The following is a 26,570-nucleotide window of genomic DNA, read 5'->3' as shown; positions in this document are numbered from 1 at the left end:
GGGAGTTTGGGGAAGGACGAACTGGTGGAAATGAGGCCGGGGGCATGACCGAAAGCGAGTCCGGGGACCCAACTGGTGCAGTGTGGCACAGCGCCCCCTAGTGCCACCCAGCGGCCCCTGCTGAGCCCCCCCCCCCCTGCTCCATGCAGCCCAGCGCCGCCTTGGGGCATTGCGGCCAGCCCTGACCACGAGGGGAGAGCACCTCCTGCTGATCCTATCTTCTCCCTACACGCAGCAGCCAGCTGGGAGAGCGCGGGACACTTACACACATGCTGCTGCCTCCGTATTGCCCCAGCCGCCCCACTCGGCCGTGCGGGGTGCGGGGGGGGGGGGGGAGCGACAGGCCGACGGCCCGGGAGGGCCCAGAGAGCTGAGAGCCGCCTGTGAGCAGATTCCCTGCTTCGTAACAGCGAGAGCCTGGGGAGCGAGAGGTGGAGGCTATGGGGCTAGCTAGTGGGGGCTATGGGGTTAGATGGGGGGCTAGGGGGCTAGCTAGTGGGGGCTATGATGTTAGATGGGGGGCTAGGGGGATAGCTAGTGGGGGCTATGGGGATAGTTAGAGGGGGCTATGGGGGTAGATGGGAGCTATGGGGCTAGCTAGAGGGGGCTATGGAGATAGATGTGGGGCCATGGGGATAGTTAGAGGGGGGTATGGGGCTATCTGGGGGGCTATGGGGTAGCTAGTGGGGGCTATGGGGTTAGATGGGGGCTATGGGGATAGTAAGAGGGGGCTATGGGGCTAAATGGGAGCTATGGGGCTAGCTAGAGTGGGCTATGGGGTGAGCTAGAGGGGGCTATGGGGATAATAAGAGGTTACGGGGATAGAGGGGGGCTATGGGGATAGCTGGGGGGCTATGGGGATAGATGGGGGTATGGGTATAGCTAGCTGGGGGCTATGGGGATAGATGGGGCTATGGGGGTAGCTAACTGGGGGCTAGGGGGTATTTGGGGTGGCTATGGGGGTAGCTAGATGACAGATGACTGCAGGGGATAGCTGGGTAGAGCTTGGTCACTTTGGCCACTAGGGGTCAGTGTCCCCCACGGCATGGCACCCCCTGCCCGGCTGCCCGGGGCCCATCTGGGTTCTGAGCCAAGGGGGTGGCTATGTAGGGGGCTGAGAAGCAGCTGCTAGGCAAGACCTCGATGCCCCCCCCCCTTTGTGCGGGGCTCCCCACAGCGAGGTTACCAGCTGGTCTTGAACTCAGCTCCCATGGAGTCACCCCCATCCTGGGTGGAAAATGGGGTCAGGGCCGGGTTAGCAGGGGGCTGCGGGTCAGGAGTGAGGGGCACTGGCAGGGCTGGGGGGGTGGGAGTGGGAGGGGTATCAGTGCTAGGATGGGGGTGGAGTTTGCTTGTTCAAAGCTCCTCCTTCGCAATTCCTCACAAGCATCGGGGCCAGCCCTGCCGGCCATAGGGAAGAGCCCCCTGTGAGCCGCCCACCCCCTGCTGCAGCCCAGCACCCCCTAGCGCTGCTCTGGGTCTGGGCATGTCCCTGTCCATCTCTCATGGAGATCCCCCAGCCCTCAGACAGTCCCAGTGTCACCCCTCTCCCTGATAATGCAGCACTGGGCGTCTGGGGCCCGACTGTCTCACTGCTGACCCATAATCAGATGCCAGAGTGGGGAGAGTGGAGCCAGACTAGGGAGCAGGCAAGCAGAGTGTGGGACATGAGGCCTTTTCCTTTCTGGCTGCACCTATTCAAGCCCGCCCAATTCTCAACTCTAACACACTAGATCCTCGAGCCAGGGATAGAACCCAGGAGTCCTGGCTCCCCCTCCTCCCGCTCTAACCATTCAACACTGGGGAAGGGGACGGTCCCATCACTTGGGAAGTTCCTATGAGAAGACCACTTGTAGGTCATTGGCTTCTTGTGACGAAGTGGGACTGTTCTTAATGTTTTCTCTGAATAGTGTGGGGGTGCCTCAGTTTCCCCTAGGCAGTTCTTAAGTATCTAGGTGGTGCGATAAGGGTGTATGATCATTGCAGAGCCCTAGAGGGCAGGTGTGTGCAGGGGGCTGGACACAGAGAATGGCCAACACCCTCCTCTGGGCTTTGTCCCTTTTCACGGGCCAGGAGGGCACCGGATTCCTTTGTTGTCCAACCCTTTAGCTCTCACCTTCCAGGGGGGAAGGGCCCGGCCATCAGTTGCCAGGAAACAGGGTGTCGGCCATTCTCTGTGTCCAGACCCCTGCACACACCTGCCCTCTAGGGCTCTGCAATGATCATACACCCTTATCCCACCCCCTAGATACTTAAGAACTGCCTAGGGGAAACTGAGGCACCCCCACACTATTCAGAGGAAACATTAAGAACAGTCCCACTTTGTCACAGTCGGCTTGTAACTATGCAAAGTCTGGGCCATTAATGGTGGCTTGGAATCCTGATGGCTCCTGCTGACGAGGACAATTGGTGGTGGATGGCTCTGTTTACTTGCAAGCCTCCACTGCATAGACACCGGTCAGTCCTGGAGGAATGGAGGGGGGCTCACAGGACATGTGGCCATGGCACCTGACCCTGGAATCCATGTTTAACCTGGTGCTTTTCCACTTAGAAGGCGGGGTGGGGACCCAGAGAGAGACAAAGGATTCCCGCCTTGTGCCAAAGCTACGTAAGTCCCAGTCTTATTAATCTCTCCTCATACGGAAGCCGTCCCACACCCCTGATTCACCTTTTCTGAACCTTTTCCAATGCCACAAGATCATTTTCGAGATGGGGCGACCACATCTGCAGTCATTTAAGGTGTCGAGAAACTTTGTCTCTGCATCCCGTCCTGAGGTGATGCTTGTATGCTTGTGTCGGGCTACTTGTCGTGTGGGAAGGATGGATAGGTCCCAAAGTAACGAATCAAGTAAAGAGCTGCAGAAACAAAACGGAAATTCTCTCCAGAGAAAGAAGCCCCAAACCTTCCCATTGGTCGGCTGGTAATCAAGGACTGCAGGGGGTTAGAGAAGGCCTCAGAGGAAGGGAAGTAGCCAGGATAAACCTCTTCAAACTGGGTTTTTGCTAAGGCCAGCAAGTTCGCTAACAGGTATAAAGAGAGAGCCAGGAACCTGAAGGCACTTTGTCAGATCCTGCCTGATCACGCTGGAACACTCCCTATGAACATCTCCTCCCTCAGGCTGGCCAGGTTGTAAGTGCCCTGATCACGGGCATGTAACTTGCTTATCCACACAGGTAATTTACGGCACGGAAATGTTCTCGCTCAGGGGGGTGAAAACACACACACACACACTCCGAGCGCAGTGAGTTGCAAACAAATAACCCAGTCCCATTGAATCCCCTGCTTTTAACAAATAACCCAGCCACCAAGCGGCCGGCCCTGGGCTGGATCTTGTATGCCGGCACGTCCCACTCCGTTGGGGACGGCAAGCCGTGGCCTTCCGGGAGTAGCCAGTGTCCAGGGCTGGGTAACTTCAAAGGGGCTGGGGGGCTGGGCAGCACCGAGGGGTAACCTGCAGCGGCAGGGCCCGGCGAGGCCTGGCCGAGCCCGGGGCTAGGAACAGGGTTTGGATGACAGCTGCTAAGCCCACAGTCCTGGGAGAACCGGTATGGCTTCGGCTCCCTCTGACCCTGCTGCGGCACCCAGTTATTTCCTCTTCCTCTTACCAGCATTCAGACCTTAGATCCAGCCAGCTGTCTTGGGTGGGACACTCTGCCTGTCGTCACCCCCCACCCCCCGCCTCCCCCAGGGGCACAGAGACTAAGGCTTGCTTTGTCAGGGAGGAAGGCTGGGGGTTGGGTCTGAGGAGGAAATAGGGGAGCCAGGACTCCTGGGTTCTCTCCCTGGCTCTGGGAGGGGAGTGGGATCTAGTGGTTAGAGCAGGGTGGGGCTGGGAGCTAGGACTCCTGGGTTCTGTCCCCGACTCAGAGATCCTGTGTCAATATCTACCCCACCCCTCGAAAATGGACAGAGAGAGAGACTGGATAAGGAGGGATACTCTGATCTGTTCCCTTAGGGACCCCACTCTGCTGGCGCCCCTCACTCCCGACCCGCAGCCCCCTGCTAGCCCAGCCCTGGCCTCACCCCAACCCTCCCTCCACTTTTCTGTGCTGACAATCTGAATTCAGGGGCGCAGGTGGGAGCCCAGGGCTGGACTAGCAGGGGGCTGTGGGGCGGGACTGAAGAGCAAAGGTCAATGTACCTGACTTGTTTCCTTCTGGGTTCGTGCCAGGCCCTTAGGGGATTTTGATGTGCGTGATGCCATTGCAGCTGTAGGGAGCGGTGAGACGGGGTCCGGGTGTGCTGGAAAAGTGACAGTCCTGGCTTGTCAAGTCCTTCACTGCATGGCACATCCACCACCTCTGAGCCCTGGGGGGGAGCTCCCACCCCCGCCTGCTCTAATCACTAGACCCTGCTCCCCTCCCAGAGCTGGGGAGAGAACCCAGGCGTCCTGGCTCCCAGCTCCCCCTCCACTCCCCTCCCAGAGCCGAGGAGAGAACCCAGGCGTCCTGGCCCACCTATTTCATGAAGAGATCTACTCCCACGCCTAGTTCCTCACCCTCTCATGCCCCAGAGTGCCCCAGGCCCTGTGCTGGGGAGAGGCAGGCAGGGCTAGGCAGGGCTAGGCAGGCCCAGGGGCAGCTGGCTGGACTAATGTTTAAACGCTGATAAGAGCACAACTGAAAATAATCGGCTGACGCAGAGTCAGAGGGAGCCGGAGCCGGAGCCGGAGCTGGAGCCTTGCTGGGGAGAGCAGGCGGGAGCGGCCGACCCTGGTGCCCACCTCACCAAGGTAAGAAGGGGAGAGATCCCCTACCTAGAAACTGTCCTGGCCTGTCTCTGACCAAAGATATGGAGCCTCCTGGCTGGCTGGCTCCACCCCCAGCCCTCTATCAACCCACCTACCCACCCACCCTTTCCCCTCCCCAACCCAGTATCTACTCGTCCATCCATCCATACCTCCATCCATCCATCCATCCCCAAACCCAACTCTCTGTCTACCACTCCATCCATCCACCCTCAACCCTCTATCTATCCCTCCATCCATTCTTCCCCAGACCCAGCCCTCCATCTAACTCTCGAACCTGCTGTCCTTCCCCATCCACCCATCCGTCCATCCCCAGACCCAACCCTGTCTACCCCTCCATCCATCCACCCATCCATCCTCAACCTTCTATCTATCTACTCATCCATCCACCCACCCACCCACCCACCCATCCATCCATCAATCTACCCATGGTTAATCGAACATATATATACAAATGATTGCAAAGTCCTTGTATCAGGTTTGTAACAGTGATGTTGCAGGCTGCTGGCTTGTAAAATCTCTCTGGTAATCTCCAAAAGATTGGCAGGTCCTCAGTCCATAATTCAAGACACTCCTTTCAGTTGTAAATCCATGCTCCAGAGAATCAAAGCAGGAAAGAGGCAACATGGAGACATCTCGGCCATCTTTTTATCTCCTCTGCCAGGTGCACAGAAATGCCTCCTCTCTCAGAGCAGACTGTCACCAGGGAAAGAAGCTTACACAGCTTCGACCTTCCTGGGTCTGATCTCGGAGCATTCAGCATTCCCTTCTCGCACCGTGCACTTCCCATAGCAAGTCCTCCCGGGCGGGGCTCCTGGGGAAGCCAGAGGGTCCTGCCCCCCAATTCCGCAGTTAGACGTAACTCTCAGCCAGCCGGTAAAACAGAAGATTTATTAGTCGACAGCAACACAGAGTAGAACAGAGCTTGCTATCACAGAAATCAGTGACTTTCAGCCAAGTCCATCTTGGAGCCCTGGGCCAAACGCCCTGGACTCCCCTTCTTCCAGTCCCCGCAAGCAGACTGCCAGCTTCCAGTGACCCAACCTCAGACACCCCCTGTCATAAATATAAAAGGAAGGGTAAACACCTTTAAAATCCCTCCTGGCCAGAGGAAAAATCCTTTCACCTGTAAAGGGTTAAAAAGCTAGGATAACCTCGCTGGCACCTGCCCAAAATGACCAATGAGGAGACAAGATACTTTCAAAGCTGGGGGGGGGAGGAAGAAACAAAAGCTCTCTCTGTCTGTGTGATGCTTTTGCCGGGGACAGAACAGGAATGGAGTCTTAGAACTTAGTAAGTAATCTAGCTAGAGATGCGTTTGATTATGATTTCTTTAAATGGCTGAGAAAATAAGCTGTGCTGAATGGAATGGATATACCTGTTTTTGTGTCTTTTTGTAATGTAAGGTTTTGCCTAGAGGGATTCTCTATGTTTTGAATCTGATTACCCTGTAAGGTATTTACCATCCTGATTTTACAGAGGTGATTCTTTTACTTTTTTTCTTCTATTAAAATTCTTCTTTTAAGAACCTGATTGCTTTTTCATTGTTCTTAAGATCCAAGGGTTTGGGTCTGTGGTCACCTATGCAAATTGGTGAGGATTTTTATCAAGCCTTCCCCAGGAAAGGGGGTGTAAAGGTAAGGGAGGATTTTGGGGGGAAAGACATTTCCAAACGGGCTCTTTCCTAATAATAATAATACTGGTTAGACGTTTGGTGGTGGCAGCGAAAGTCCAAGGGCAAAGAGTAAAATAGTTTGTACCTTGGGGAAGTTTTAACCTAAGCTGGTAAAAGTAAGCTTAGGAGGTTTTCATGCAAGTTCCCACATCTGTACCCTAGCGTTCAGAGTGGGGAAGGAACCTTGACATGGTGGCAGAATGGTGGGATTAACTTGAAATCATTTTGAGATCAATGTGAGATTTTTTGAACCAGAAACACAGATTTTAAAAGGGAATTTTTTTTCCCTTTGGGCTGCTGGAAAGCAGGTTTCCAACTGGAAGCAGTTGGGTTTTTTTTCTCTGCTTGGAGCCAGAGCAGAGACAAAAGGGAATTGTCTTTTGTGAGCTGGAGTTTTCTCTACCTAAAGGCAGGGTAGTTAACTTCCTGCAGGGAAATTCAGAAGTCTTCACAGACCTGAAGTTTTTTTTTTTCTTCTCCTAAGAGCAACTAGAGGGGTTTTCTGCCTATTTGCCTGGTGTTAGGTGGGTTTTTTTAGGATTTCTCTGTAGGCTGACAATCACTATCAGAGAACACAGGTATCTGGACAGCACAGCAAAATTTTACAAGCCAAGTTTTTTTTGTTTTTGTTTTCTTTCTAACTCTCGGGTGTAAAGTTAGTTAAAAACAGAGAGGTTAGGATGACAGACTCCACGGTTCAACAAAAGCTGGAATTAGCCAGATTTGCGGCTGAGGAAAAACAAAAGGAATATGAAAGACAGATAGAACTCATACGGAAAGAAATGGAGGCAAGGGAAAAAGAAATGGAGGCAAGGGCCAAAGAAATGAAGGAGAAAGAAAAAGAGAGGAAGCATGCACTGGAGATGGAGAAGGCAAAGGCTCAGCAGAATATACCAACCAACCCTAGCAATCCTTCTCCAGGTACCACTTCCCATCCCAGAAAGTTCCCGACCTACAAGGCAGGCGATGATACTGAGGCCTTCTTAGAAAACTTTGAAAGGGCCTGCCTTGGGTACAGCATCTCTACAGACCAATACATGGTAGAGCTGAGGCCCCAGCTCAGCGGACCCTTAGCTGAGGTGGTGGCTGAAATGCCTAAGGACCACATGAACGAGTATGAACTCTTTAAAACCAAGGCGAGAGTCAGAATGGGGCTAACACCCAAGCATTCCTGTCGGCGATTCAGAGCCCTAAGGTGGAAACCAGACATGTCATTTACCCGACATGCCAAACACATTGGAAAACATTGGGATGCCCTGGATATCAGGAGCAAGTGTTGAATCTCCAGTAAATTTGCCCTTCCTAATGCAAATGGAGCAGTTCTAAGAGGGTGTTCCTGAGGAAATAGAAAGATACATCCTAGATGGGAAGCCCAAAATTGTAATTGAGGCAGGGGAGGTTGGAGCCAAATGGGTGGAGGTGGCAGAAAAGAAAAAAAACTGGTCACAGTTAGAGTGGATACCAGAAGGGACAACCCCAGACCACACCCTATTATTGGGAGCCACCCAAGGCCCCACCTACCCCCCAAGGAACCCTCCAGACACCTTATCGTCCCGCCACACCATTCTCTAGCAACCCACCTCGCCCCAGTGACCCGTCAGCTGGACGATGTTTTAAATGTAACAAGCCGGGGCATATAAAGGCCAACTGCCCCAAGAACCCCAACAGATTACAGTTCATTGCACTGGAATCACCCCAGAGGTCCTCAGGCCCAGATACTCCCAGATACCCTTGGAGCGGAGGGAAACTGTGAGTGTGGGCGGGAAGAAGGTCACCGCGTGGAGGGACACCAGAGCACAAGTGTCAGCTATCCATGCTTCCTTAATGGACCCCAATTTAATCAACCCAGAGATCCAAGTGACGATTCATCCCTTCAAGTCCAACTCTTTCAATTTGCTAACAACCAAGTTGCCTGTCCAGTGCCAGGGCTGGTCAGGAATGTGGACTTTTGCAGTCTATGATGATTATCCCATCCCCATGCTGTTGGGGGAAGACTTGGCCAATCATGTGAAGTCAGCCAAGAGGGTGGGAATGGTCACCCACAGCCAGACTAAACCAGCTGTCACGCCTAGAGTTGTTCTGGAAACTTCTACCAGGACCCGGTCAGAGTTGATGGACCCGGACCCCAGGCCAATGTCTGCAACAGCAGTAGTGGATCCAGTCCCAGAGACCCAGACAGAGCCAGTCCCAGAACCGGAACCAGCGGAACAACCAGCACCAGACCCATTGCCAGCCCTGAATCCACTGCTTGCAACCCCAACACCAGAGGGCCCCACCGAACCTGAACCGGCAGCAGCCCATAACCCTACACAAGAGGCTCAGCTGGAGCCTGAACCCCAACCTAGTGCCCCAGCAGAGAGTGGTTCACAGTCAACGGAAACAGCCCCATCCCCTACATCGCTTCCAGAGGGACCAAGCCTAGGTCCACAATCCAATGAGGAACTGATGTCTCCAGCATCAAGGGAACAGTTCCAGACTGAACAGGAAGCCGATGAAAGCCTCCAGAGAGCTTGGACGGCGGCACGGAGCAACCCACAGCCTCTCAGCTCTTCTAATTGATCCAGGTTTGTTGTAGAAAGAGGACTTTTATACAAGGAAACTCTTTCTGGTGGACACCAGGAAGACTGGCATCCTCAGAGACAGTTGGTAGTTCCAACTAAGTACCGGGCCAAGCTCTTGAGCTTAGCCCACGATCATCCTAGTGGCCATGCTGAGGTGAACAGGACCAAAGACCGTTTGGGGGGGTCATTCCACTGCGAGGGAATGGGCAAGGATGTTTCTACCTATGTCCGGTCTTGTGAAGTATGCCAAAGAGTGGGAAAACCCCAAGACCAGGTCAAAGCCCCTCTCCAGCCACGCCCCATCATTGAAGTTCCATTTCAGCGAGTAGCTGTGGATATTCTGGGTCCTTTTCCGAAAAAGACACCCAGAGGAAAGCAGTATGTACTGACCTTCATGGATTTTGCCACCCGATGGCCGGAAACAGTAGCTCTAAGCAACACCAGGGCTAAAAGTGTGTGCCAGGCACAAGCAGACATTTTTGCCAGGGTAGGTTGGCCCTCCGACATCCTCACAGATGCAGGGACTAATTTCCTGGCAGGAACTATGGAAAACCTTTGGGAAGCTCATGGGGTAAATCACTTGGTTGCCACTCCTTACCACCATCAAACAAATGGCATGGTGGAGAAGTTTAATGGAACTTTGGGGGCCATGATACGTGAATTCGTAAATGAGCACTCCAATGATTGGGACCTAGTATTGCAGCAGTTGCTCTTTGCCTACAGAGCTGTACCACATCCCAGTTTAGGGTTTTCCCCATTTGAACTTGCATATGGCCGCGAGGTTAAGGGGCCATTGCAGTTGGTGAAGCAGCAATGGGAGGGATTTACACCGTCTCCAGGAACTAACATTCTGGACTTTGTAACCAACCTACAAAACACCCTCCGAACCTCTTTAGCCCTTGCTAAAGACAACTTACAGGATGCTCAAAAAGAGCAAAAAGCCTGATATGATAAACATGCCAGAGAGCGTTCCTTCAAAGTAGGAGACCAGGTCATGGTCTTAAAGGCGCTCCAGGCCCATAAAATGGAAGCATCGTGGGAAGGGCCATTCACGGTCCAGGAGCACCTGGGAGCTGTTAATTATCTCATAGCATTCCCCACCTCCAGCCGAAAGCCTAAGGTGTACCCTATTAGTTCTCTAAAGCCCTTTTATTCCAGAGAATTAAAGGTTTGTCAGTTTACAGCCCAGGGAGGAGACGATGCTGAGTGGCCCGAAGGTGTCTACTACGAAGGGAAATGTGCTGGTGGTGTGGAAGAGGTGAACCTCTCCATGACCCTTGGGCGTATGCAGCGACAGCAGATCCAGGAGCTGAGCACTAGCTACGCGCTGACGTTCTCAGCCACCCCAGGACTGACTGAACGGGCATACCACTCCATTGACACAGGTAATGCTCGCCCAATTAAAGCCCAACCTTACTGGGTGTCTCCTCAAGCTAAAACTGCTATAGACCGGGAGATCCAGGATATGTTACAGATGGGTGTAATCCGCCCCTCCCACAGTGCATGGATATCTCCAGTGGTTCTAGTTCCCAAACCAGATGGGGAAATACGTTTTTGCGTGGACTACCGTAAGCTAAATGCTGTAACTCGCCCAGACAACTATCCAATGCCACGCACAGATGAACTATTAGAGAAACTGGGATGGGCCCAGTTCATCTCTACCTTGGACTTAACCAAGGGGTACTGGCAGGTACCGCTGGATGAATCCGCCAAGGAAAGGTCAGCCCTCATCACCCATGTAGGGCTGTATGAATTTAATGTACTCCCTTTAGGGTTGTGAAATGCACCCGCCACCTTCCAAAGACTTGTAGATGGTCTCCTAGCTGGACTGGGAGAATATGCAGCTGCCTACGTTGACGATGTGGCCATATTTTTGGATTCCTGGGCAGACCACCTGGAACATCTATGAAAAGTCTTCGAGCGCATAAGGGAGGCAGGACTAACTGTTAAGGCTAAGAAGTGTCAAATAGGCCTAAACAGAGTGACTTACCTTGGACACCAGGTGGGTCAAGGAACTATCAACCCCCTACAGGCCAAAGTGGATGCTATCCAAAAGTGGACTGTCCCAAAGTCAAAGAAACAGGTTCAATCCTTCTTAGGCTTGGCCAGTTATTACAGACGACTTGTACCGCAATACAGCCAAATTGCCGCCCCACTGACCTAACCAAAAAGAAACAGCCAAATGCCGTTCAGTGGACTGAAAAGTGTCATAAGGCCTTTAACCAGCTTAAAGTGACACCCATGTCTGACCCTATGCTAAGGGCCCCAGACTTTGACAAACTGTTCCTAGTAACCACCGATGGATCTCCCCATCCATCCATCCCCCATCTACCCTTCTTGCCAGCCATCCAACCATTCCCCCCATCTACCCTTCTCACCATCCATCCATCCACCCATCCCGCATCCACCCTTCTCCCCAGGTGTCCATTCATCTGCCCATCTACCCTTCTCCCCACATATCCATACATCAATCAACCCATCCATCCACCCATCCCCTCTTTATCTCTAGGTCTACCCATCACACCTGATCCCTCTGTGACATTCCCCTCTGGTGTTGTCTGGACGAGTGATCTGCTAGGTCACTCCAATCCTTGACTTTGGGAGCCACCCCTGCCCTGCTCTGCTGTGAGACCCCCACTCCCGGGCTGTTCACACACAGCCTCTGGCATGTAAGCTGCTCCCAGCTACTTGCAAGTGAATGACACTAGCCAATATCTACGGTCCCAAACACAACCCTGGGAACCTCCATCTTGCAGTGTCCAGTTACACCCGCTGGACACTGCAAAATTATATGAGTTCGTCAATTTAACAAAGAAATTGCTATGTACCAGGCTTGTTCTCCCAAGGGGAGCCTCTGTCACTGTTCAAACCAAACTTCAGGTAGAATAAACAAACAAATTTATTAACTATAAATATAGATTTTAAGTTATTATAAGTCAAAGCACAACCAGTCAGATTTGGTCAAATGAAATAAAAGCAAAATGCATCCTACGCTGATCTGAACACTTTCAGGGCCCTTACAAACTTACCTGTTTCTCACCACAGGCTGGCTGCTCTCCCCTTTGATCAGCGCTTCAATCACTTGGAGGTGGTGTCTGCAGATGGAAGTGAAAGAGACAGAGCAAGGCAAAATGTCTCTCCCTTTTATCATGTCCCTTCTTGCCTCTTGGCTTTGCCCCCCCACCCCGTCAGAGTCAGGTGAGCGTTACCTCATCGCATCCCAAAATGCCCAAAGGAAGGGGGGTGATTCCCTTGAGGGTCTAACAGATTCTTTTGTTGCTGTCTCGGCCAGTGTCCTTCATTCCTGTGAGGCTGGGCTGGGTTTGTCCCACACATGGCCTGATGAGGTGTGAACTGCCCCTCTGCTCTTGGAGAGTTTTTGCCTGGGCTTATTTTAAGCCAGGAGGACACATTTTCAGCCTCATAACTATATACATGAAATTATAACCTGTAACTTCCCTATAACAAATACTATAACATCACTATAACAACCATGCTCAGGGCATCATGAGCCTTCCAAAGATACCCAACATGACAAACTTTGCACTGGATCCCACACAATGGGGTGCTGGGTGTTCTCCCGAGGTACAGAATGCCACACACCCCATCTATCTTTCTCCCCAGCCGTCCATCCATCCATCCCCCTGTCTTCCCTTCTCTCCAGCAGTCCATCAACCCATCCCTTATCTAGCTGTCTCTCCATCCATCCACCTATCCCCCTATCAGCCATTCTCCCCATCTGTCCATCCCGTTATCCACCCTTCTCCCCATCCATCCATCCGCCCATCCCCCCACCTACGCTTCTCCCCAGCTGTCCATCCATCCGTCAGTCTATCTTCTCCCCATCCATTGATCTTCCCATCCCCCATCTACCTTTCTCCCCAGCTGTCCATCCATCCATCCCCCTATTAATCCTTCTCACCATCCTTCCATCCCCCATCTACCCTTCTCCCCATCTGTCCATCCATCCATCCATCCCCCATATACTCTTCTCCTTCTCCGTCTAGCCATCCATCCTCCCATCCCCCCTTCTCCCCATCCATCCATCCGTCACCCTATATACCCTTCCCCTCATCCGTCCATCCACCCATCCCCCTATCTACCCTTCTCCCCAACTGTCCATCCTTCCATCCCCCACTTACCCTTCTCCCCATCCCTCTGTCCATCCACCCCCATCTACCTTCTCCCTATCTGACCATCCATCCATCCCGCCCTCTTTCTCTCCATCCATCCATCCCCACCTACCCATCTCCCAGCTGTCCATCCACCCATCCCCCATCTACCCTTCTCTTCTTCCATCCATCCAACCATCCATCTATCCATCCCCCCAGCCATCCATCCACCCATCCCACCATCTACCCTTCTCCTCATCTGTCCATCCATACATCCACCATCTACCCTTCTCCCAATCCATCCATCCACACATCCCCCGTCTATCCTTCTCCCCATCCATCCCCATCTACCCTTCTCCCCTTTACTCCACCCTTCCGCATGCCGATTGCCTTGAACCAAAGTCTAAATACTTTCCAAGCATGACTGCAGAGGATTATCCTGGGAAGAGACAGCCGTAGTGGTCTGATTGTCCATGCCCATCCCATTGCTGTCATTTTGGACATCAATGGGTGGCCCCACAGGTTGAGGAGCTGGGCACAGGAGATGGAAAAGGGGGATGAATGTCGGGGGGAGGCATCTGAGCTGGGCTTTCCCCTGGGAACGTCTGCACTGGAGAGCTCTGGTTTCCTTCCCCTGGTGGAGGAGCAGCCATGGGCAGAGCAGTGGGAGCGTGAAGCTGACTCCACTGCTTGACCCCACAAGTACATCACTGGCAAGGCAGAGGCCCAGATGTACCCCTGATGGTTCTGCTCCGCAAGTGCCTGGGGGCACCCTGAGATGATGGGCCCCTTGTTTGGCTACAGGATCGTGGAACATGCTATATTTTCTGGACACCGATGTCTTCATCACGGCTCGCGGGGCTGAGCTGGTTCCTGCATAGCCGTCTTGTTTGGGTTTTATCGTTGGCCTCCAGGCCTGATCTAACCCCCCAGCCATACCCCTCAAGGCCACCCGGTTGCATCACCCTCTTCTCACCCATCCATCCAGCCACCCCCACAACCTGCCCACCTACCCCCTGACTTCCCCTCCACCCAAACCATCTTCTCCTTCATCCAGCCACCCCATCAGCCTTCCCATCCATTGACCATTCACCCCCCTGCCTTCCCATCCACCCAGCCTTCTCCTCATGTTCCCAATCACCCACTTATCTAACATGCTTTCCCATTGCTCCCACCATCCTCCGATGCCCTTATCCTGGCAGTAGCTGGTCACTACGCTTGTGGTGTAGCTAAGAATTAGACCCATTGCAGAGGGTCCGAAATTCTTGCTCTGTCTCCCCCCAGGCCTGGATCGCGCCCTGCACTGCTTCTCGGAGCCATGAAATCCCTGATCTCTTGGATCTCTGTCCAGCAAGTCCTCTTGATCTTCCTGTACCTGCTGGGTGTCCTGGGCATAGTCTCCTTCCTACAGCTACAGAGCCAGTTCCCCCAACAGGGGCAGAAGATCGCCTCTCCCAGTGACCCATGGCAGCCCACACCCACGGAGCAGGGTGTGTGGACCGTGAACTCCCTTGGGCGGCTGGGGAACCAGATGGGGGAATACGCCACCCTCTACGCCCTGGCCAAGATGAACGGGCGCCAGGCCTACATCCTCCCGGACATGCACCAACAGCTGGCACTGCTCTTCCGCATCAGCCTGCCCGTGATCTCCAGATTCAGGGCTTGGAGGATCCCGTGGAAGGACTATGAGCTCCACGACTGGATGTCGGAGGAGTACAGGCACATCGAAGGGAAATACGTCCGGCTGACGGGCTACCCCTGCTCCTGGACCTTCTACCACCACCTCCGGCAGGAGATCCTCCAGGAATTCTCCTTCCACGACCACGTCAAGGAGGAGGCCACCCGGTACCTGGCCGGGCTGCGTGGGCAGCGCCGGAATGTGACCTACGTGGGTGTCCACGTCCGGAGGGGGGACTACGTCCGGGTGATGGACGAGCGCTGGAAGGGGGTGGTGGCGGACAAGGCCTACCTGGAGAAGGCCATGGGCTACTTCCGGGCCAAGTACCAGGAGCCGGTCTTTGTGGTCACCAGCAATGGGATGGAGTGGTGCCGGAAGAACATCGACGCCTCGCGGGGAGACGTGTATTTCTCGGGGGACGGGAAGGAGTCCTCGCCGGGGAGGGACTTTGCTCTCTTGGCTCATTGCAACCACACGATCATGACCATCGGGACCTTCGGGATCTGGGCCGGCTACCTGGCTGGGGGGGAGACCATCTACTTGGCCAACTACACCCTCCCCGACTCCCCCTTCCTCCGGGTCTTCAAGCCTGCAGCTGCCTTCCTGCCCGAGTGGATTGGGATCGATGCTGATCTCTCCCCGCTGCGGAGTGGGACGCCTGGCTAAAGGAGCTCATCCAGTGGCCACGGGCTGCAAACAGGATCTACCCTGTCACGGACACACCCACCGGGCGGGCTGTGCTGGGGACATCGGAGGAGATTGGAGCTGGGCTGGTGGGGTTCAGAGCCCATACGGAGGAGCCAATGACCTACATCAGACAACTTCTCACAGGAGTGTCCAGAGTGACGGGGCCATCTCCATCTGCACAGTTGAATGGTTAGAGTGGGGAGACTAGGAGCCAGGACTCCTGGGTTCTCCGCCTGGCTCTGGGAGCGGGGTGTGGTGGGTGAGAGCAGAAGGGGCTGGGAGCCAGGATGCCTGGGTTCTCTCCCCAGCTCTGGGAGGGGAGCGGGGTCTAGTGGTTAGAGCATAGGGGGGCCTGGGAGCCAGGACTCCTGGGTTCTCTCCCCAGCTCTGGGAGGGGAGCGGGGTCTAGTGTTTAGAGCGGGAGGGGGCTGGGAGCCAGGACTCCTGGGTTCTCTCCCCGGCTCTGGTGGGGGGGGGGTCTAGTGGTTAGAGCACGGGGTGGGGCTGGGAGCCAGGACTCCTGGGTTCTCTCCCCGGCTCTGGGAGACGAGGGGGGTCTAGTGGTTAGAGCGGGGGGGCCGCAAGCCAGCACTCCTGGCTTTTATCCAGTGCTGGGTTGCAGGGGCCTCTCCCCTGGCAGGCAGGGCTGGCCCCAGGGCGGCGCTAGGGTTGGGGGCAGGAACCTGCAGCTGGTGGGGTGGGGCGCTAACACCTGGGGATTATTTCTCTGCAATGACTCCAGGGCCCTTTGGACTCTGGTTAATCCACCCCACCCCAGCCTGTGAATGAGCCACTTCCTGACATGGGCAAGGCGGGAAGGGGAGGGGGGCAGCACCAAGCTCTTCCTGCTGCCGTGGGGGGGAAGGGCTGGAGAGGAGGCAGCTGGGTCCCATGCTGCTCGGCCGGTGCCCCTCACTCCCGACCCGCAGCCCCCTGCTAGCCCAGCCCTGCCGGTGCCCCTCACTCCCTGCTGACTTGGGTAGCTGGATAAATGCCCTACATCGGTTCACTTGATCCCCTAAGAACGTCCATCCAGAGTGATGGGTGTGACAAAGTGGGACTGTTCTTAATGTTTCCTCTGAATAGTGTGGGGGTGCCTCAGTTTCCCCTATGCAGTTCTTAAGTCTCTAGGGGGTGGGGTAAGGGTGTATGATCATTGCAGAGCCCTAGAGGGCAGGTGTGTGCAGGGGGCTGGACACAGAGAAGGGCCGACAACGTGAGCCCCCGCCAGGTGAGAGCTAAAGGGTTGGAGAACAAAGGAATCCGGTGCCCTCCTGGCCCGGGAAAGGGACAAAGCCCAGAGGAGGGGGTTGGGGGGCTGGAGGGAGTTTCAGTTTGGGGGCTGGCTGGAGACATGGAGTGAAGGGCAGACGGGGTTGTCTGGCTCCCTGCCCCCCGAAATGGACCCGGCTGAGGGGTCCGGTTCTCTGCACCTACAAGCTGTGGTTTAGACCATGTTCCTGTCGTCTAATAAACCTCTGTTTTACTGGCTGGCTGAGAGTCACGTCTGACTGCGAAGTTGGGGGGCAGGACCCTCTGGCTTCCCCAGGACCCCGCCTGGGCGGACTCGCTGGGGGAAGCGCACGGAGGGGCAGAGGAGGCTGAATGCTCCGAGGTCAGACCCAGGAAGGTGGAGCCGGGGGAGCTGTGTGTCCTGCAGACAGGCTGCTCCTGGAGAGGAGACTCCCCCAGAGTCCTGCCTGGCTTCATGGGGAGCAGATCCAGAGCATCGCCCGGGGACTCCGTGACAATGGGACCCTCTGGGACTTGGTATCGCTCCCCCCTTCCCCAAAGTTGAGTGATTTGAGGGTGTGGCGCTGGGAGGCAGGACGCCTGGGTTCTCTCCCTGGCTCTGGGAGGTGAGTGGTTCTATGGGTTAGAGCAGGGAGCAGGGAAAGACGCCCCCTAGTGGGGAAAGGCCCTGGCTCCCAGCCCCCGAACCGCAGGGCCCCTGGGGAGCTCCCCCACTCCGGACAGGGGCCAGCAGACAGACAGACAGACAGCCCCCGACACTCAGAGATGCTTTATTGGCAGGGTCAGCTTTCAAAGCCGAGGGGTGACACTGTGGGGTGCCATGGCCTGGGAAGGTAGGGAGGGGAATGGGGAGGCGGGGAGGGGTAGAATCGAGAGTGGGGCTCGGGGGGGGGCAGTTTTGGGGTCCATCATCTTGTTTCCCTCCCCCCGCATCGGCAATTCTCTGCTTCTGCCGGAGAGAAACAGAAAGACAAAGAGGAAAGTGAAACCACCGAAGAAACAATGTCCCAGCCCCAGCCCCATCCTCCACCTGAGCTCGGGGACCCCAGCCCCACCTCTCCCAGCAGGGGGCGCTGTGGGGCGCAGAGCAGAAGCGCCGGCTGTGCGGCAGAGGGGGTCGCGGCAGTCCCAGCCCCACCTCTCCCAGCAGGGGCGCTGTGGGGCAGGGAGCAGGAAGTGCCGGCTGTGGGGGAGCCCCTGGTGACCCCAGCCCCATCTCTCCCAGCAGGGGGCGCTGTGGGGCAGGGAGCAGGAAGTGCCGGCTGTGGGGGAGCCCCTGGCGACCCCAGCCCCATCTCTCCCAGCAGGGGGCGCCGTGGGGCGCAGGGCGGGAGCGCCGGCTCTGGGGGCGGGGTCCTGGCGACCCCAGCCCCTCTCCCAGCAGGGGGCGCCGTGGGGTGCAGGGTCACCTGCTCAGCCCTGCCCAGGCCCCGAGGTCTCGAATTTCTTCTTCCTCCCCTCCATGCCGCTCAGGGCGTCGATGTTTTTGCGCCAGTCGCCCACTTCCCGGTTCTCCTGCGGGGGGGGTGGGGGGGGAAAGAGGGTCAGTCCTGAGACCCCGGAGTGTGGGGGGGAGGCTTCCCCTGCTCCCCCCCCTAGCCCCCCCCCGCTCACCTTCTCCGCGTCGTCCTTCTCCCCCCCCCCCGCTCACCTTCTCCGCGTCGTCCTTCTTGACCTGCTTGAGGTTGGCCCGCAGGTCCATGGACACCTTGTGCTTGGAGCCCAGCAGCGCCTGCATCATGGCGTCGGCCGAGAGCCGGACCCTCCGCAGCGCCGGCCGCTTGAACTTCCCCCCGCAGGTCGAAGATCTTCTGGTTCAGATCCTCGATCTGGGGGTCAGAGCGGCAGGGGAGGGGGTCAGGTAACAATGGGGCGGGGGGGGCGCGTGGTGCAGGGAGTGGGCCGGGGGGCTCAGCAGGGACTGCTCAAACCTGGCAGGCAGATGCTGCCAGGTGGCACTAGGGGGCGCCGTGCTGTGGGGAGTGTGAGGTGGGGGGCCGGCGTTTAAGGGGGCGGGGCTAAACCCCGGCCCCACGGCGCCATCTAGTGACCTGTTTTGTTATTGCAGCTGGAGGTTCGTTCCGTCTCTGCAGCCCTTTCGTGGGGTGGGCTGGGGGGGTGGGGGGCTCTGGCTGGTTTCTGGAGTCTCTGGGCTGGCATGGGGGGTGCAAGGGGAGCCAGGGGGCCCCCCGTCTTGGCCGTACCTCGTTGATGCTCTTGCTGACCCGAACCTGCATGTCATAGCGCTCCTCGTCCACACGGTCCACGCGGGCATGCAGCTCCCGGCAGAGATCCTGCGGGGGGAAGGGGAGGCGGGGGGAGAGAAAGGAGGAGAAAAGGGGTCCCCTCTCAGCCCCCCCCCGGACCCATCCCCCCCACCTCTCCCCGGGCTCATCCACGCCCCCTTGAGACCCAGCCCTCCTCCCCCTGCCTGGGGGTCCGGGGTAGGGGGGTGGTTTACCTGCAGCTCAGCCAGGGGCAGGCTGGCCAGGGCGAGCGGGGTGCAGTGCTCAGCCAGGTACCGCTGCTTCTCCCGGCCCCACTCCTCCTCCTCCTGCTCCAGCTCGTGCTTCGCGATCTGCAGCATCAGCGTCTGGGGGGCACGAAGGGAGCTGGGTGACACCCCTCAGTTGGACCCACAGCTTCCCGCCCCGGACCAGACCCACAGGCCCATCGACCCCGGCCTCCCGCCCCTCCCCAGACCAGAGCCACGGGCCCATCTACCCTGGTGTCCTGCCCCCTCCCCAGACTAGACCCACAGACCCATCTACCCCAACCTCCCGCCCCCTCCCTGGACCCTACCTACAGGCCCATCTACCCTGGCCTCCTGCACCTTCCCCAGACCAGACCCACGGGCCCATCTACCCTGGCCTCCTGCACCCTCCCCAGACCAGACCCACGGGCCCATCTACCCTGGCCTCCTGCACCCTCCCCAGACCAGACCCACGGACCCATCTACCCTGGTGTCCTGCCCCTCCCCAGACCAGACCCACGGGCCCATCTACCCTGGTGTCCTGCCCCCTCCCCAGACTAGACCCACAGACCCATCTACCCCGACCTCCCGCCCCCTCCCTGGACCCTACCTACAGGCCCATCTACCCTGGCCTCCTGCACCCTCCCCAGACCAGAGCCATGGGGCCATCTACCCTGGCCTCCTGCCCCCTCTCTAGACCAGATCCACAAGCCCAGATGGGAAGCCTGAGATGTTACCTTGAGCTGTAATTTCCGAGATGCCGTTATCTTGGATTTTCTCTGCATTAGGACAAGCAGGAGAGTTTTCATTAGGTGTATTATGAGACCAGCTCAGGACCCGTCCCCCCGACCGAGATCAGGGCCCCGTCTGGCCAGGTGCTGCACAGACCCCCCCACGACCGAGAGGGCATCTGGGGCAGAGCCAGGAAGCAGCCCCAGCTCTTCGGGGTCCCAGCCCAGAGCCTGTCACGGGGAGCGCGTCGCCCCGGGCCCAGCGCCCCACCTTGACATGTGGCTCGGTTGCGTAGGCCCGGTAGTTGGCGGAAGATTTGCGCCGGAGGAGTGGGACGGAGGACGGCGGTGGGGGCGGGGGAGCCGGCTTGGGGGGCTCCGGTTCTTCGGGCCCCTCCTCGGCTGCCTCTTCCTCCTCCTCTATGACATCCTCCTCTTCCTCCTCCTCCTCGTACTGGGGGGAGGAATTCAGGGCGTCACCCCAGTTTGCACCAAGGTGCCGGGGTGGCCTTGGCGAGCGGGGGAGGGGGACAGGTGTCCAGTCCCCAGAGCAACAATAACTCAAGGCCCCTCCTCCACTTACAGGCAATGACCCCGAAATATTTGGAAAGTGGGCGGAGTCATTTAGCCGGGGGGGGGGGATACAGTGGGGGTGACACCAGCCAGAGCAACATCCAGGAGATTAAATATAGCGGGGGGCTGGCTGGCTAGGGGTTGTGAATGTGGCATGGGGCCTTTCCCCTCTAGGAGGCGTTGGCTCCCATCCGGCCCCAGGCGGGGACTGGCTGGCTCTGGGGGGGCGGGGAATGGGGCATGGGGCCTTTCCCCTGTAGGGGGCGCCGGCTCCCATCCAGCCCCAAGGGGGTGGGGAATGGGGCCCAGGGCCTGTCCCCTCTATGGGGCACCAGCTCTGACCCAGGCCTGGGCAGGGGCAGCCTGTGAAAGCGGCTTTGATCTCACAGAACCACCCCCCACCCTATGGTGCCACCCCAGAGATTCCCCAGGTGTAGCAGGGGAAAGGGGCCCCCCCCCCGGCTCCTCCTTACGGTGATGTCCTCCCTGCAGAGAAAGAAAGAGGGACAGCGATTAGGCTCAAGCAGCCCTTGTCTCCCCCCCGTTGCTGCCCCGGCGCCTCCTGCTGGCAGGGCCCAAAGCCCTTCACACAGCGATCGACCCTTCTCTGCCCCCATGAGCCAGGGGGATTTGCCCCCTTTCGCATACTGGGAAATGGAGGCACAGAGCGGGGACAGGGATGTACCCCCTCAGAAAATCACAGGGTCCTGGCTCCCAGCCCCCCCCTGCTCTAACCACTAGACCCCACTCCCCTTCCAGAGCCAGGGAGAGAACCCAGGAGTCCTGGCTCCCAGCCCCCCTGTTCTAATCCGCTAGACCCCAATCCCGTCCCAGAGCTGGGGAGGAACCCAGGAGTCCCGGCTGCCTTCCCCCTGCTCTAACCCGCTAGACCCCACTCCCCTCCCAGAGCCAGGGAGAGAACCCAGGAGCCCAGGCTCCCAGCCCCCCCGCCCCCGGGCTCTACCCACTAGACCCCACTCCCTTCCCAGAGCTGGGTAAGTCAAAAGCCAGTAACTCACTCGTCTGCCATCAGGAGCAGGTGGCTTTCACTACAAACAGCTGGGAGGGGAAGATGGAAAAATCTTATTTGCTCTGCACAGGGTCTGGGTCTGGGCTCAGGGGGCCGGGGAATGGGGCCCGGGGCCTGTCCCCTCTAGGGGGTGCCGGCAGGGACTGGCTGGCTCAGGCGGGTGGGGGGCTGGGAAAGACCCTGCGCTCGGGCCCGTTATCTCCCCCAGCCCCGGCTCCTTTCCCCTATTTGGGGCGGGAGCCGCTCGGGCCGATTAGCCCCTAAGTGGCTGCTGCTAAATATAAATCCCCTTATCGGGAGGGAGGGGGTCCCGAGCCAGTTCGGGGGCTGGGGGGGATGGGACGGAGGGGAGCCCCCCCCTTCAAGCCTGGGGGCACGGGGGAGCTCTGGAAGATTCAGCCAGGCCCTGGAGATGCTGCGATGGGGGAAGATGGGGGGGCAGCATTGGGATGGGGGGCTGGGGTCCCCCACGCTCATCTGGGTTGAAAATATCCCCCTGCAGCCAGTCTCCCCCTCCCCGGAGTTGGGGGGATGGCGGGTCCCCTCCCATCCATCCCCCCAAGGATCAGTGGGGGGCAGGCGGGTCTCCTCCCCTCCATCCCCCCAGAGGTTAGTGGGGGGCAGGCGGGTCCCCTCCCCTCCATCCCCCCAGGGATCAGTGGGGGGCAGGCGGGTCCCCTCCCCTCCATCCCCCCAGGGATCAGTGGGGGGCAGGGGGTCCCCTCCCGTCCATCCCCCCCAGGACAGGGGCTCCCCCAGCCGGGTTACCCGAGTGTCCGGACTCCGGAGGCGGCGCGGGGCCGGGACCGGGGCCGGGGGGTTAAGAAGGGTCCGGAGCCGCCGCCCGCCCTTGTAGGGAACGAGGGGCGGGGCCGGCTCTGGGAGGGGGGTGTTGGGGGGCAGGGCCCGGCTGTGTGTGTGTGTGAGAGAGAGAGAGAGAGAGAGAGAGAGAGTGTGTGCCCCCCCCCCCCGGGTGTGTGTCCCTGGGCCCCCTGCTCTGTGTGTCCAGCAGCCTGGGGGTGTCCCCCCGCAGCCCCTGTCGGAGGGGCTGGGCCCTGCTCCCTGTGTTTTAATCCCCAACGTCCCCACCAGCAGGCCCCAGTTCCCCTGACCCTGTGAGGGTCTCACGCCCTGCAGCTGTGGGGTCTACGGGGCGAGCCGGGGGGCGGAGCTGGGGGGGCAGACTGGCTGGAGGAGGTGCCTGTATCCACCCAGGAGAGGTGAGAAGAGCAGGGCCTGCGCCAGGCAAGGGCGTCCCCCCCCCACCCCCGGTTCCCGTTAGGGGCCCGGTGAAGACAGGGCGGCCGGGTGCCGCGGGGACACAACGTTCTTGGGGTCAGCGCTGACAGCCGGGGCAGAGGGCCCCTGTGACGCTCTGTACCTCGGGGGGACACCCAGCACCCCCCTGTTCGCCTTCATAACATGACGGTGTGGGATCCAATGCAAGGTTTGCCACGCCGGGTGTCTCCGGACGGCTCATGACGCACGGAGCATGGTGGGGCGGTGACGTTAGAGTAATTGTTACAGGGATGTTACAGTGAGGTTATGGGTCAGGATTTCATGGATATAGTTCTGAGGCTGAGAAGGCATCCTCCAGGCTTAAATCAACCCCATGCAAAAACTCTCTGTGACGAAGTGGGAATGCTCTTAATGTTTTCTCTGAATACTGGGTGGGTGCCTCAGTTTCCCCTAGGCAGTTCTTAAGGATCTAGCTGGTGGGATAAGACAGTGTGATTGTGGCAGAGCCCTAGGGGGCTAGTGTGATGGGTTCTGCACAGAGAATGGCCGACACCCCGTCTCCTGGCCACTGATGGCCTGGGCCCCCCCTCTGCAAGGTGCCAACTGAAGAGGCTGGAGAACAAAGAGATCAGGTGACCTCCTGGCCTGGGAAAGAGAAAAAGGCCAGAGGAGGGGCAGGAGAGTCTCAGTTTGGAGCTGGCTGGGGAAATGGAGGCAGGCCCAGATGGGGCTCTGGCCTCCCTGCCCCCCAAGACAGACCTGACTGAGGGGTCCTGGTCTCTGTACCTACAAGCTCTGTTTTAGACCATGTTCCTGTTGTCTAATAAACCTTCTGTTTCCCCGGCTGGTTGAGAGTCACGTCTGACTGCGGAGTTGGGGGGCAGGACCCACTGGCTGCCCCAGGACCCCGCCTGGGCGGACTCGCTGTGGGAAGTGCACGGAGGGGCAGAGGAGGCTGAATGCTGCGAGGTCAGACCCAGGAAGGTCAAAGCTTCTTGCCCTGGAGACAGTCTGCTCCCAGAGAGGAGACTTCCCCAGAGTCGACTGGCTTCGTAGGGAGCAGCTCCAGAGCATCGGCCAGGGACTCCGTGACACCCTCCAAGAACAGAGAGGCAGTTCACACCTCATCAGGGTATGGATGGGACAAATCCAGCCCAGCCTTAGAGGAATGAAGGACACTGGCTTAGGCCCTGTTAGACCCTCGAGGGAGTCACCCCCCTTCCTTTGGGCATTTTGGGATGCGATGAGGTAATGCTCACCTGACTCTGAAGTGGGTGGGGGGCAAAGCCAAGAGGAAAGAAAGCACATGACAAAAGGGAGAGACATTTTGCCTTGCCCTGTCTCTTCCACTTCCATCTGCAGACACCATCACCGAGCGACTGAAGCGCTGATCACAGGAGAGAGCCGGGCTGAAGGGCAACCAGCCAGCCTGTGGTGAGACGCATCTGAGTTTTAAGGACATTGGAAGCGTTCAGATCAGTGTAGGATGCGTTTTGCTTTTATTTCATTTGACCAAATCTGACTGGTTGTGTTTTGACTTATAATCACTTAGAATCCAGCTTTACAGTTAATAAATCGCAAAAAGAAAAGGAGGACTTGTGGCACCTTAGAGACTAACCAATTTATTTGAGCATGAGCTTTCGTGAGCTACAGCTCACTTCATCGGATGCATGCCGTGGAAACTGCAGCAGACTTTATATATACACAGAGAATATGAACCAATACCTCCTCCCACCCCACTGTCCTGCTGGTAATAGCTTATCTAAAGTGATCATCAGGTGGGCCATTTCCAGCACAAATCCAGGTTTTCTCACCCTCCGCCCCCCCCCCCCCCCACAGATTCACTCTCCTGCTGGTGATAGCCCATCCAAAGTGACAACTCTTTACACAATGTGCATGATAATAAAGTTGGGCCATTTCCTGCACAAATCCAGGTTCTCTCACCCCCTCACCCCCCTTCCCAAAAACCACACACACAAACTCACTCTCCTGCTGGTAATAGCTCATCCAAAGTGACCATTCTCCCTACAATGTGCATAATTAAGGTGGGCCATTTCCAGCACAAATCCAGGTTTTCTCACATCCCCCCCACCCCCATACACACACAAACTCACTCTCCTGCTGGTAATAGCTCATCCAAACTGACCACTCTCCAAGTTTAAATCCAAGTTAAACCAGAACATCTGGGAGGGGGGGAGATAGGAAAAAACAAGAGGAAATAGGCTACCTTGCATAATGACTTAGCCACTCCCAGTCTCTATTTAAGCCTAAATTAATAGTATCCAATTTGCAAATGAATTCCAATTCAGCAGTTTCTCGCTGGAGTCTGGATTTGAAGTTTTTTTGTTTTAAGATAGCGACCTTCATGTCTGTGCTTGCGTGACCAGAGAGATTGAAGTGTTCTCCGACTGGTTTTTGAATGTTATAATTCTTGACATCTGATTTGTGTCCATTTAGTCTTTTACGTAGAGACTGTCCAGTTTGACCAATGTACATGGCAGAGGGGCATTGCTGGCACATGATGGCCTATATCACATTGGTGGATGTGCAGGTGAACGAGCCTCTGATAGTGTGGCTGATGTTATTAGGCCCTGTGATGGTGTCCCCTGAATAGATATGTGGGCACAGTTGGCAATGGGCTTTGTTGCAAGGATAGGTTCCTGGGTTAGTGGTTCTGTTGTGTGGTATGTGGTTGTTGGTGAGTATTTGCTTCAGGTTGCGGGCTTTCCTCTTGTTTTTTTCCTATCCCCCCCCCCCCCCCCGATGTTCTGGTTTAACTTGGATTTAAACTTGGAGAGTGGTCAGTTTGGATGAGCGATTACCAGCAGGAGAGTGAGTTTGTGTGTGTATGGGGTGGGGGGGGATGTGAGAAAACCTGGATTTGTGCTGGAAATGGCCCAACTTGATTATGCACATTGTAGGGAGAATGGTCACTTTGGATGAGCTATTACCAGCAGGAGAGTGAGTTTGTGTGTGTGGTTTTTGGGGGGGGGGGGGGAGGGGGGGGGGGGGGGGGGGGTGAGGAGGTGAGAGAACCTGGATTTGTGCAGGAAATGGCCCAACTTTATTATCATGCACATTGTGTAAAGAGTTGTCACTTTGGATGGGCTATCACCAGCAGGAGAGTGAATTTGTGTGGGGGGGTGGAGGGTGAGAAAACCTGGATTTGTGCTGGAAATGGCCCACCTGATGATCACTTTAGATAAGCTATTACCAGCTGGACAGTGGGGTGGGAGGAGGTATTGGTTCATATTCTCTGTGTATATATAAAGTCTGCTGCAGTTTCCACGGTATGCATCCGATGAAGTGAGCTGTAGCTCACGAAAGCTCATGCTCAAATAATTGGTTAGTCTCTAAGGTGCCACAAGTCCTCCTTTTCTTTTTGCCAATACAGACTAACACGGCTGTTACTCTGAAACCAGTTAATAAATCGGTTTGTTTATCCCACCGGAAGCAGCGCGTTGGTTTGCAGGGTGTCAGAGGCTCCCCTTGGGAGAACAAGCCTGGGACACAGCAATTGCTTTGTTAAACTGACCAACGTATATGAGCTTGCAGCGTCCCGCGGGCAAGATTCCCAGGGTTGGGTCTGGGACCGGAGATATTGGCTGGTGTCATTGGGTTGCACAACCCAAGGAGCAGCTCACACGCCAGAGGCTGTGTGGACAGCCCGGGAGTGGGGGTCTCACAGCGGGGCAGGGTGAGGCTGGCTCCCAGAGTCGAGGACTGGAGTGACTGAGCAGATCATCGGTCCGGACAACACCAGAGGGGAACGTCACAGCCCCCTACTGACCCACTCTGAGATAGCGCGT

The 26,570-nt window shown here is 57.0% G+C and overlaps 4 protein-coding genes across 5 annotated transcripts in view; 2 read left to right on the top strand and 2 right to left on the bottom strand.

The window, feature by feature from the left end:
• The window catches only part of LOC140902360 (uncharacterized), a 138,915-nt gene that overhangs the window by 34,525 nt on the left and 77,820 nt on the right, over positions 1-26,570 (top strand). The gene's annotated exons all lie outside the window — the stretch shown is intronic.
• Positions 4,608-15,440, top strand: LOC140902230 (galactoside alpha-(1,2)-fucosyltransferase 2-like). Of its 2 annotated transcripts, none has more exons than XM_073322096.1 (3): positions 4,608-4,733; positions 12,030-12,182; positions 14,381-15,440. In XM_073322096.1, exon 3 carries the CDS (start codon positions 14,415-14,417, stop codon positions 15,438-15,440), a length of 1,026 nt encoding a protein of 341 aa, XP_073178197.1. In that variant the 5' UTR covers positions 4,608-4,733; positions 12,030-12,182; positions 14,381-14,414. The 2 variants fall into 2 exon arrangements, with proteins under 2 accessions (XP_073178197.1, XP_073178198.1); XM_073322097.1 differs by lacking the exon at positions 4,608-4,733 and adding an exon at positions 10,903-10,986.
• Positions 17,494-21,522, bottom strand: TNNI3 (troponin I3, cardiac type). The gene is given in 10 exon segments (XM_073322166.1): positions 17,494-17,664; positions 18,125-18,230; positions 18,367-18,507; positions 18,509-18,544; positions 18,920-19,009; positions 19,177-19,308; positions 19,926-19,967; positions 20,191-20,373; positions 20,966-20,978; positions 21,512-21,522. Coding segments are annotated over 9 exon segments (750 nt in total). The 3' UTR covers positions 17,494-17,664; positions 18,125-18,128.
• The window catches only part of DNAAF3 (dynein axonemal assembly factor 3), a 2,828-nt gene continuing 2,659 nt past the window's right edge, over positions 26,402-26,570 (bottom strand). The window contains exon 4 of the mRNA XM_073321301.1: positions 26,402-26,415. Within this exon, the coding sequence (XP_073177402.1) occupies positions 26,402-26,415 (14 nt within the window). The remainder of the gene's footprint in view (positions 26,416-26,570) is intronic.

This window comes from Lepidochelys kempii, chromosome 23, assembly GCF_965140265.1.
Source record: "Lepidochelys kempii isolate rLepKem1 chromosome 23, rLepKem1.hap2, whole genome shotgun sequence".
In the NCBI taxonomy this organism is placed as follows: Eukaryota; Metazoa; Chordata; order Testudines; family Cheloniidae; genus Lepidochelys; species Lepidochelys kempii.
The sequence above is the reverse complement of the archived record's forward strand: the minus strand, read 5'-3'. Positions and strand labels throughout refer to the sequence as shown.

Coding starts and splice junctions, on each gene's coding strand:
- LOC140902230 (XM_073322096.1), top strand. CDS start 14,415: ATGAAATCCCTGATCTCTTGGATCTCTGTCCAGCAAGTCCTCTTGATC.